This window comes from Buteo buteo, chromosome 7, assembly GCF_964188355.1.
Source record: "Buteo buteo chromosome 7, bButBut1.hap1.1, whole genome shotgun sequence".
Lineage (NCBI taxonomy): Eukaryota > Metazoa > Chordata > Aves > Accipitriformes > Accipitridae > Buteo > Buteo buteo.
The window spans coordinates 20,279,216-20,291,240 of record NC_134177.1 but is presented as its reverse complement, the minus strand read 5'-3'; the positions used below and the strand labels follow the sequence as shown (position 1 = coordinate 20,291,240).

Sequence of the window (12,025 nt, the reverse complement as noted above, 5' to 3'; positions counted from 1 at the left end):
AGATGAGAGCTGCGTATGATATTTCACTTCTGCATTGTTCCTGTAATTGCTCTTTATCCACTGCTGGAAGTCCACCTGCGACACATGAATGGAAGGAAAAAAAGTGTGCCTATATACTGACAATGGAGACATGATAGCTCAGCACATATTTTAGTATGCATTGCAAATATGTGAATACAAAAGATACGGACCACATGATATTCTGGAATAAATATCAAAGTCTGCTCATTACTGTTTTTAATACTTACTCATCACTCCCTTTCTCTCTGCATGCAGAATCAGAGGTGTGACCCAGGACTTGTTTTCCCAAGGTCTCTCCCTGTCAATGCACAGTTGTTCTGTACCATGCACTTTCCTGTATTTTGTTCAGCATAGCTTAAAAGTTTAAAGCCATGAAACAGCTCCATCCCAAGGATAGCCAAGTCTTGGCCCCTGAACCACTTTTGAGACTTGAGATGACTTGAGACCACTTTTGAGGCTCTTCTAACTAACAAAAAAGAAAAAAAAAGCCAGGAAAAAGTGTGTACATCTTCAAAGAGAGACTGATATTGCTACAAATACAAGTTAATTTATGGCCTGTGAAATGCAACAGAGGCAGTCGTAACAAAAGGCATCAAGCCTGGCATGTGCCATGGTACTTGCACAGCAATAGAGAAAGCTCTTTCACGGGATGGACTCTAAAGATGATTTATTATCTAAACAAGCACAGTCCAATCAACAGTCCCCAGGCTGACTTCAGGCCATCACTTTCACTCTGAAAGACTCAACAAGCTCTGAATACTTTCTCCTGTGCCTACTCATAGCATGGAAAGGAGTGCTGTATTTGCTTCCAAAGGGGAGGGAAAGGGGATTTGGAGGACTGGCCTCCTGCCCTCCCTCAAACTGCACATATATTTTATGTAACATCTGGACATAAGCAGCCTTTCCTTTCTCTGTTCTGCTGACTTTTTGGCTTGGACTCTCTGCCGGGGCTCCCAGAGCTTTCACGGGGCTAAAAGGGCAAGAAGGCAGGGGGTGGAGAGATGGTAAGGAGGAAGCAGCAACAAGTGTCTCAGAGCAGAAGGCAGGGCTGGAAAAAGTAGTTTCAGGGTTAAAAGCTACTGAGGCTCTGTGACATGCCACTGAGGCCAGAAGATACCACAGCAGTCCTCACTCTGCCTCTCCTCATGTCCCTTCTCTCAGAATACCTGTTCTGTCATGCACCTTAGGGGACACATCATCTGCAAACCAGAGCACCCCAATGTGCTCATTTCTCCCACCTCCCAGCTGCAGCAGCACCAAGCACACCTACAGTGAGGAGTCAGGAACCTGCAAGGGTCAGGATAAAGACATTTGCTCATCCTCAGACACTCCACAAGGGAGTAGAAGCTCCCAAATTTCTTCCCCCACCCCACTCCCTGGCAAGTACTTGCACAAGTATCAAAGCAGTATAAACACTTTACAAACACATTTAATACCAAACGATGCTACCATAGATGCCAATGATAAATAAGTCCAGTATCCCCCATGGACACTAATTTTAATGCCCCAGCAACAGACATGCATCATGCCTGCATCAAAGCTGAGAGGAAGTAAGGGAGGTTGCATTTAAAATAGAGATACAAAACTATTTTTTTGGAGTTTCAAACCATCCACACAGTGGAGAGGATCTGTCTAAAAATTCAACATAAACAAGACATAAAAAAAGAACAGAGAGAGGGTCTGAGGCAGAAAGGGAACAGCAGGGAAACAGCTATTGGGCAGGAGGGAGGGTGACCAGGTCAAGAAACAGGGAGGTGAGAGAAAAGCAGGGCTTGTGCCCAGCATCACAGGCACACAGGGACAGTGGCCCGTGTTAATCACAACTAGGCTGTACTTCAGAGTTTAAGTGCTAAGCTTTGTGCTGGTCCTATATTGCATTAATTCTAATCACAGAGCAAATATAGAAAATGGACCAGAAGAGAGAAAGGCAAGAAGAAATACAAAGAAATTGGTAAAAGTGTCACAAGAAAACTGCTGGTAACCACCTGCAGCTCTTAAAGAATTCCTCTAACTCATGCAAAATACAAAGCTCTAGTTTGAATTCTAATGAATAATTTTCCAGAAATCAGAGGAATTGGAGTGGGGAGGACAAGATTTGAAATCCAGTAAGGTTTACAAACCCCTCAAAACTGTTCCAGAGCCTGCCAAAAACTCAAATCACAGGAAAAACTTCTCACACTTCAGAGGTGTATTTTCTTCAAACCATGCCAACCTCTCCCCTCAAAACAAGGAAAAGACCTGATCTAGAACAAAGATCACTGAGGAACTTGCATCAAAATACAAACACATTTAACCCATAGTTAAAGTGTTCCAGACACCTTTTGGATAAAAGGTGTTTCTAGGTCTTGTCTCTGCAGAGCCATTGTGCTCCCCACATGGCAAGCCTTTAACTTAGTCCTAGGAAAAGCAGAGGCATGTGTTAGGAGACACTTGACAGTTCAGAATTTCATTCTTGCCTATAAATTAGAAGTACACTCCTCAAAATCAGCTGAAACACATCAGCCTTCTCACAGTTGCAAAAGCAGGTACATGTAGCAGAAAACATACATGGGCAAACAATGCATTTAAATGATGACAGTTTAAAAAATAAAATCCACTATGGTTAACCAAAACCAAAGATAATACAGATTTTTTCCTTTTTGCTATGCTAAACATATCTAGTCATTCCAGTTTCAGAGAGAACATTTCTGTAGTAATCTTGTTGATAAATAGTAACACTTAAAAAAGGAAGCTTTTTTCCCCCTTTATCATATCCAACTCCATTGCATTCATTAAATTTCATTATATCTACATCATTTAATTTAGGTCAACATGTCACAATAACCTAGAATCATGTTTGCTTTAAGTCAGCCAACATTACTCTCAAAGCTGAAAAGCCCATTTCAGACTCAGTGGTAGAATTGCCTTGTACTTTCTCCGCACAACATGAAGTCAGAAGTGGAGGACTACACTCAGCATTAAGAAAATCATCACAATGTTGACAGCTTACTCAATTTCTGTACAATTCATATAATACCAACTGCACAAAACAAAAGCAATACTGGAAAGAAAAAATCTAGTAGTAAGCTAATTGTTAATTAGTAATGAATGAATTAGTAATTTAAAGTGTAATACAGTGTACTTTTTCAATTTTTGAGCTTTTCTTTTTTGTTTTTTTGTTTGTTTGTTTTTTGTTTTGAGTCTGCAGAGATAAAGCCTTGTTTCACAGAGGCAGCAGAAAACTCTTATTGGAGGAAAGCATCCATCTCCATTTCCCTGCATTTGCCTGGGATCCTAATGACAGTAGCTACTGTTCGCACTGCTGTCTGTGCAGTATGAACCCACACGTCATAAAAGTATCCAGGTTATTTTCATAGAACCTTAAAGCACATCTAAGTTAGGTCATCTCAAAACATTACATTGTGTTCCAAAGCACGTAGCCTTTGGGTTCCAGCTGAAAAGTAGCTTTACAGTACCCAAGCAAAGAGGCTGGATGTTAACTCCTGGAGTACAAGTTGGGGAGGAGAGGCTGGGCAGCACCATTGCCAGTGCTCCAATGAAACTCTCTCCCTGTATTTGCAAAGCACTGTGTAAAATTTAAGAACAAAAAAGCAACATCAACCACTTGCCCGTGTCTATCACGGGGAAAAAAAAATGGTACCAGAGATGACAAGTAATCTACTAAAAATATATTTAAGCAATATATTTAGGTTGTAATTATGTACCACTGACATAAAGGGGAAAAAATAATAGACTACTACATTGTGAGCCCAATCTAAAAAACAAAGGAAAGGGAAGGGGTGGGAAATGAAAGAAGAAAAAGCCTCCTGAGTTTCTGCTGTAAAAGAACGGCTCCGGAAGGCTTCACTGACACACATTACCATCTAGCACTAAGGCAGCTTGGTGCCCTCTTATTACACTGCTATTTGGAGCCTGTTTGCGTTCTGCCTAGAAAGGGACAACGTGAGCAGAAGTCATTTACATTAAGCAAGCACACAAAGGGCAGACAGCTCCCCGTTTTCTTACATTTTACAGGAGAGGGAAAAATTTTCCCATGTCAGCAATGAGCGTAGTGGGGCAGACTATGAAACAGTCTTCACAGCCAGGCAAATTATTCAGCCATATGAGGCAGGACAGCCCATGATGGGGATGAACTCGAAGACAATCATTCTAAGGCCCTTACTATAGATTTATTGCATGATCTTGGGCAGTTACCTCCTGGTGTTTTGTTTTTCTTATCACCAAAACCAGGGATGAAGTTGGCATTCGCTAGTATAAGAATACACAGTTGGTATAAAACAGACAGCAGATATAATTTAGCTTCAGAAAACTATTGCTAAGTTCTGTGAAATGCAGGCAATCCTAAACTGGAAACATTACACACACTGCAGGAAAGTTTTTGTTATTTGTGTAATAATCACAACCGTGTCACTATTTTATAGACTTTTGACCTTGTGCTAGAAAAGTTAAACATGTTTTGACTTCTGGAAGTGACATACACACTGCAGAACTGCCTGTTACAAACCACAACAATATTAAACCTTCTCTCTGCGCAACCGTCCTCCTCCAAAGCCAACACAAGGCTTAATTTTCCAGATTCTCCTTCTCTTTTCTACTGCTGTTCACTCTCTCCCTCCCCAGACCCCTTATTTAACCTTGTAAGCAAGGGAAAAAAAAGTTAATGCAGCTTCTATAAACTGAGAGCATTTTGAGTTACTCAAGCTGACTCACTTCCCATGAATTTAAAACAAAGCGTTAAGTCAAGTGACAGATTAAGACAACAGTAAAAACTGCATTTAAATCCAAGTGCCTAGGTCTCCCTACCTACTAAATTACTGCCTAGGGTTGCATATTAAGGGCTTATTTGCACGAGTTATTCACCAACCTGACGAACCTTTCTTGCAGCTCTCTTCATTTCTTTCCTTCGTTTTATCGTCTTCTTCAGCTTCTCTTTCCCCACAAAGTCTTTTCTCTTTCCCCCCATTTTCTCCAATACTTTTAACTTCTTTCTAAACCATTTTCTTCCCTTCTCTGTCTCCACCCTCTCTGAGGCTCTCTTCCCTTATCTCCTTTTCCTCATTTCTGCATCAATTTAAACCCCAGTGCCAGTCTCAGATGAAGTTCCTAGAATTGCTCAGGAGAAGACTTTGGCCCTTTTGTCCGCCTGCAGAGGAGGGAGCCTAGCAGCTGGAGAATGTGCAAGCAGTGCATTCTTGCCTGTGCCCTTTGCTTGGTTTGCCCTTACATCTGGGCTCCAGCAGCCAGCTGAAAACGATCAGACCCTTGTCAGGGCCACACCACTGCAAGTGTCCTTGGGATACCTCAACTGAAGAACAGCTACAAAATTTCTCATCAGACACTTCTAAACAAGAAAATTACTGAGAAAGGAGATTACTTGCAAATAACGTGGGTCTGGTCTTTGAACAGGTAAGGGATATTGCACAGGATATTAAATATAAATTTTGGAATACAGATTCGTGAACAAGGTTCACAGGTAAAATACAAACATAAACACCTGTTTAATACTTCAATATTGCACTGTATTCACAGAAGGTTGCTAACGTCCTAAATATGCTTGATAAGCTGTCTGCCCCGAGCAAACCATAACTTATCTCAAATGCAAAGGCTCGCAAAAGCAGAACCACCACCTCTAGGCTGCAGATAACATTCCCTTATGCCCGTGCCATGAATTAACTCCCCCTCTCCTCAACCACCAAAATGGGATGAGGCCTTCACTCTATGCACGTGCTTTTAAGATTACTTCGCCAGGCTGTCACCTTGGCCTTAACCAAAGAAAACACAAAAATAAGAAAGAGCCAATACATTAAGAAGTCTGCAGGGAAATAGACAAAAATCCAGTAGCTGGCCTGTGAAGACTGCACGTACTCATATGTACAACAACACAGAGTCTATTTTTTTATACAGCACCATGGTATACTCGCTGTCTGTACAAATGCCTTACTTTGGTTCACCCTGGAAAAACAGTAGACATCAGAATATCCCCAGAAGAAAGGAGCCTTTCACAGACCAGTTTCTGTCTTTGGAATAGCTCAGTTAACACTGTACCTTCTCAACAGATGAAGTTTTCAGTGTCATTTCATTCATTGGCCTGATTCTCAACATGGAAATCCAATGCAAGCATAGCCACGTAACAAGAAAAGGCCATACAACATGATCCTACAGCATAAGCACAGTCAAAGTTCTGTTATTACTATCCAGGATACCAAGGCAGTGGGTGCTCTCTGAGGCTGTAAACAATATACATTACTCTTCTTCAGAGACTACAACACGCCACTGGAATCACAACCCCCCTCACCAACAGTTCTTTACCTATCCAAAATGAGAAATATACAACTACAATACAGACTTCATTATTTGTAAAGAACATACCATATAAAATACTATTGGAAACAAACGGTATCTGTTCTTTCAGGGAGGAGTTACAGCGGCCCCAGGTAAAATAACAAAGAGAGAAACCCATTTTGTGGGGAAGAGAAAGCCATGTAATCCAGCCTTCCACTCGAGAGAGACAGCCAGTACGAGGTCATTGGACACCACAACTCTCTGTGCTTGGCTGCAGTGTGATGGAAAGAAACCTCTGCCAAGAAAAGACACGTGAAGCAACAGCCCAATTCCAGGCTGCTATTAACTTAAGCATGGAAGAGAGATGAGGAGCAAGACCCCCCACAGCTCTTTTATAAAAACAGTGTCACAATACTTTATGTAAAGGATGAGTACTGCAGCCAGCAGTACTTAGCCAAATTAATTGAGATCTGGAAATAATAGCATAACATGAAGTTTAATAATAGCTAAGCAGCTAGCAAGCTGATTTCTAGGAGCACTGACTGACTGGCCCATCCCTATTTTAAAAACTTCCAATGAAATATTGCTGCAGCCACAGACACAAATGAAGCAACAGACATATTAATTTCCCTTTCTTGCACACAGCTATTCAGCTTTCCTGGGCAGTAGCAGCAAGTGTTCATAAAGCAACTTTAAGACAAGCCTCTTCTATTAGAGGAGACAAAGAATTTCACAACAAAGTTTCAAAATACAATAGATTATTTACCTCCTAAATGATGCCAATCTATTTCACCGACTAATTTGGTGAACTGCCTTTTCTACATGAAAGCTTAACTAGGCACTTATGAAAACAACCTGAAGTACTGCCACACATGATTAACACCTGATAGTACCACTGCCTCCACCTGCTGAAGAGTTGGGTAATTAATGTAGAATCTGTTACTTGTGCCAAAACACTGCAGCTACTATGCCCCACCAACAAGATATACACATATATTCCACCCTCAACCTCCATTTCCACTTTCTATCTTTCAGGGCACTACAGAAGTTCCTCTCATACAATACACCACCAAATGATAAACATCCTCACTTCTGCCACCTCCTTTCCCCTGATTACACTGGCACTTTTCTATTTCCACAAACAGATTTTTGTGCTGAATACTAGCAACTGTTTTTCCCGTATTAAATGAATAAATATAAGCAAAAGGAAAGGTAAAGTACACAAAAGAAAAAGCAGCATATTTGATGGCAGTGAAGAGCTAAAAGACACAACACTCCACTTTTCCTTAAGACAGTTAATGTCAAATAGGCATTTGATCCCTAGGCTCTTACCAAATTGCTAAGACACAAACGACCCCTGCTGCAGGTGGTGTTACAAATCCTGCTGACAGAGGCCCAACTGCCAATTCAGTACAGGACATACACAAAAGCAGTACCAGAAGGCTTAATTCTTTACACCTTTACAACTTCTCTACTTTGTAGCAGCCAGTTATTTGCAGACTCTGGACAGCAGCTGTGCCAACTTCCAGGACACCAGTCAGATTTAGTATGACTGGAATATATAAGGTGCTGATACATCCAGAGCAAGATGGGATGAGAACCAATGCACTTCACTGAACACACCAGATTTTTCTCTTCTGCAAGAATATTCAATTCTGGTACAAAAAAGTCAGTACAAGTTCAGCCAGAAATTCCAGGTCCTGTGGGACTTTTCTACAATAGCAACACAACAGCTTACCGCAAGGGCTGTGCAGCACCAGTGTCCCCCGTGTGCAAGGCACACAGGCCAGAGGAGCTTCTCGGGAAAAGACACCTCAACAGACCTGCGAGCCCTGGCACTCTGCGTTATGGGTCCAGAGGCAACGATCGCTGCCCAGCACAGCACATCACAGCTCCATGTGGCAGCCCGAAACCTGGCTATGGACAACCAGCAACCCCAGTTCTGGTTGCCGAGGGATCTTCTGCCTGCTAGCCAAGATACAATGGTTAGTTCTGCTCCTTCTTAGCTGATGTAGCTAGAAAAGATTTAACCCTGAAGTTAACAGTTTTGTACCCCAGCATGAGTCCTCAGCATAAGGTATTTTACAAAAATTTGCCTTTCACAGGCAACATTACTGGCAACCTAAAAAAGTATGGTAAAAAGATGGTAACTTCATTAAGTTTCCCAGAGCCATACATATTCAACACAGCAAGCAACCCAGACTTCAGAACCATTGTGCCTGCTGGTGAATAAAATGTAACATCTGGAAGTCCCTAAGTGCTCCCACTGAGCAGTATAACTGAAACCAGAATTTGGCCTGGCATCTTTGAATTTTAACTTCAGTATCTTTAAAAGACCATCTTTGCAGATCTGACTGCATTTGCTTCAGATATTGAATCAAAAGCCCTGATGAAATCCAGCACGAGTATGTTTCATCAGTCAACAGGAAGTCAGACTCACAGAAGGGGTAGATGATTTTTACTGTCCCACAACTGGGGTCTTGACATTTTAAAGAGAGATTGAATAAAATATAACTCAAATGCATAAGCAGTAATTAAAATTACATTCTTAACTTAGCAGTACAAGATTTGTTATCAACACCTTAAAAAACCCTCTCCTCAAGGGAACCATACCATCAAATTCAGATTTGCTTCAGTAATCTCATTCTCTGGGGTTTTTTTGCATTCTTGCATCAGAGGCAGAACAGAGTAAAATATACTTCTAATAGGACTTAATTTATAATACTTTAAGATGCAATTAGACAATACAATAGTTCAGCTGGTATACAGACTTTATACACCCTCTTAGGGGACGACTACTCAGGACAGTGTTTGGGCAGAGCCCAAACCAACCGTGATGGTTCCTAGAACGTTTCCACCAAAACTTCATCAGCATAGTGCATCCTGTTTGACAACGGGCCAAATTCTGATCTCTGTGTGCCCAGAGGGCAGGGCCATGCAAATCCGTACAGTTGCAGAGACACTTCAGCATTTGACAAGGGCTGATAGCACGTACAACCTTTGTGGGAAGTCAGGAGAGACAAGTAAGTTTCCACCAAGCTTCCACATGTCAGAAGCTTGGAAATGCTTTATGAAGGCCTTCAAAGCTGACTGCAAAAGCACTGCAAATCTAGTGAGGTAAAGAAAACAATTCACATTTGGTGTACAGATAGCTAGGAAGCATGAACTGGCTGCTGCCTCCAAGCAGAGCAGCTGTTTCAGCACTGCTCTCCATTTCTAGTGGGCAAGGCCCCTCAGAGGATGGAAACAGCCCACTAACTTTATGGGGACATAGTTGCAGAATTATTTCCCGTTTGATGCAGAGAGAGAGTGCATTGCATTTAGGCACTCGTGTAAACTTTGGCGAGTGTCGACATTTCACTTACAACTTTCCCTCTTTCAGCTTCTTAGTCTATTTCATGAACTGTGTTGCCTGAAAAGCTGGAAAAGGAAAATATTTATATGAAATACATGATTCACAGAAATGATATGCTCAGTCGTCTAAGCAGGAGTCATTTATGTCCCATAACACATAGCTTTAATTCCAATGGGATCTTAATATAAAAATGGCTAATAAATGACTCATATATGGCGAGTGATTCAAGAAGGCTAGCGGGCGTTTCTCTGTGAACCCTAACAGTTTGCTGTCTGAGCCTGTCCGCTAAGGTCTTATTTACAAGCACGTAAAGGGAAGAGAAAATACTGTTGAAGTCGCACGGTTAACAGTTGGCAGCCGTTCTGTGCTCTCCCACGGATGGAGAGCCGTAGGGATCGAAGCCTCACACAGCGCGTGTCAGCCGCCAGCGCTAGGAGGAAGACCAGGGTCCGTGTTTCTGCGGCACTCCAGGCCCCCGCCAGGGGGTTTCCCGTGGAAATCACCACGAGCGCGCGGCCCCTCCGCGCTGGCGGTCATCCGCGAGCACACGGGCTGTGAAGTACCTGAGCCCCACGTGACCGACAGCTACCGGAGGGCCGCCGTGCTCCGCTCCGCTCCGCTCCCCCAGCGCGCAGCCGCTGCTTCTGGCGCCGAGAGCGGGCTCCTCGCCTTTCGCTTCACCTGCCCGCGCAAGGCTGGCTCGAAAGCAAAGAGACCCGGCGAAGCTCTGGAGAGGAAGACAGCGGCTCCCTCCCGAGCAGAGCGAGGGCCGCCCGCAGCCGTCGGCGGCCCTGCGAGGGCGAGGCGCGGCGGCCCCGCCGGGGACGTGCCGGCCGGGGGACCCGGCGCGGCGGGCAGCCCCGGCGGGCAGCCCCGGCGGGCACCGGGCGCGCTTCGCACCTGGGCCGCTGCCCGCTCCCCGCCGCGGCCGCCCCGGTGGGTCCGCTCGGCGCCGCCCCGCCGCACTCACCCGCTGCTGGAGCCGCCCGCCGGCGGCGGCGGCGGCCGTCGCCGCGCTGTGCCGCAGCTCCGCCGCCTGCCCCGGCCGCAGCAGGCTCCGCGTGAAGCGCCGCGTCCGCTCGCCGGCCATGGGCGCCGGCGGCCCCGCGCTCCGGCCGCCGCTCGCCGCCCGGGCCGAGGCGCCGTCAGGAAGCGGAACTGGGGGTTTCCCTCCCGCTCCCCCCGCGCGGGGGAGGTGTGCGGGGCGGGGGCCGCCCGCCGCCGGCGAGTCCGCAGCCTCTCCCCGGGGAAGCGTCGCGCCCCCGCCGCCTCCGCTGGCCATGTGCGCCGCGGCCGAGCGCCGGCCCCGGGACGGCGCCGCGGGGACGGCCCCGCTCCCGCCCCGGCGGCTCCGAGGCGGCTGCGCGCCGAGGGGGCGATGGGGGCCCCCGGCGGGGGCGATGGGGGCCCCCGGCGGGGGCTGGGGAACCGGGGGGCGGGGGCCGGCCGGACCGGCGCGGACACCCCTCTTCGCGTGCGTGGGGTCGCCCAAGGATGCTCTGCCGGGAAGGCTGCTGGGTCGGGGTCGAGAGAGGAAGAGCTACTCTCGGTGGTAACCGCTCGCCAGGGTGGGACCGCCGGCTCGGCGGGCGAACCCGGAGCCTGGCCGCCAGGTTGCGTGAGAAATCAACGCTCAGGTCAGCCCCGCCGTCCTCCGAGCTGGCGGGAAGCCTTTGCCGAGCAGCAAGGGCTGCCGCGGTCCCCGCACCCAGCGAGGCTGGATGCGCTCCCGTCCTTCTGCCAGTTGGCGCGGCACCCCTGGCTCTTCACTATGGAAAACTCCGCCGATACGCAATTAAGTTTAGCCATTTCAGCCCACAGGAGTCACTCAAGTCACAGCCCTCCCCCCGCAGCAGAATTATCATATCTTCTGTTAGGAGGAATGCGGCTTTATGCCTTAACACCAAGCTGTAATGTGGAGAATACAGGATTGCTGCGAGAGCCCTGTCTGAACTTTTTCGCACAAGAATACTTCTATTCTCCTCTCGGATGCAGAATTTTCATAATTCAGTTACACTGGTGGGCGTGGGAAAGGAGGCAACCATGAGTGACCGCACATTTGAGTGCATAGCAAACCCTGTGAGACAAAACTGAAATAAAACCCGAGGAACTTCAGGTGTCATCCCTGAGGAGGCAATGATGCTGCCCAAGCGTGAGGGCAACATTTGAAGCTGCAAAGCCCAACAGAGTCAGTTAACATTTAGTTAGACTGTTGCATTAGGGAATTGAATGTTGCAAGAACACCTGGCTTACATCATCACTGAGGAGCACGTGTCTGTTTTGAGCAGCACACTGGAAGCCTCACCGTAGTACCAGTGTGCTATGAATTCACTGCACCCCCTGCATAGCTCCCAGTTCTCTCCTGCA

At 46.2% G+C, this 12,025-nt stretch overlaps 1 protein-coding gene across 2 annotated transcripts in view; it reads right to left on the bottom strand.

The window, feature by feature from the left end:
- The window catches only part of DOCK10 (dedicator of cytokinesis 10), a 166,536-nt gene extending 155,632 nt beyond the window's left edge, over nt 1-10,904 (bottom strand). The window contains exon 1 of one of the 2 annotated variants that reach the window (XM_075031846.1): nt 10,629-10,904. In XM_075031846.1, coding sequence (XP_074887947.1) covers nt 10,629-10,748 — 120 coding nt within the window. In that variant the 5' untranslated portion in view covers nt 10,749-10,904. The remainder of the gene's footprint in view (nt 1-10,628) is intronic. The other variant, XM_075031844.1, reaches the window with a different exon arrangement.
- Between the last annotated feature and the right edge of the window lie 1,121 nt (nt 10,905-12,025).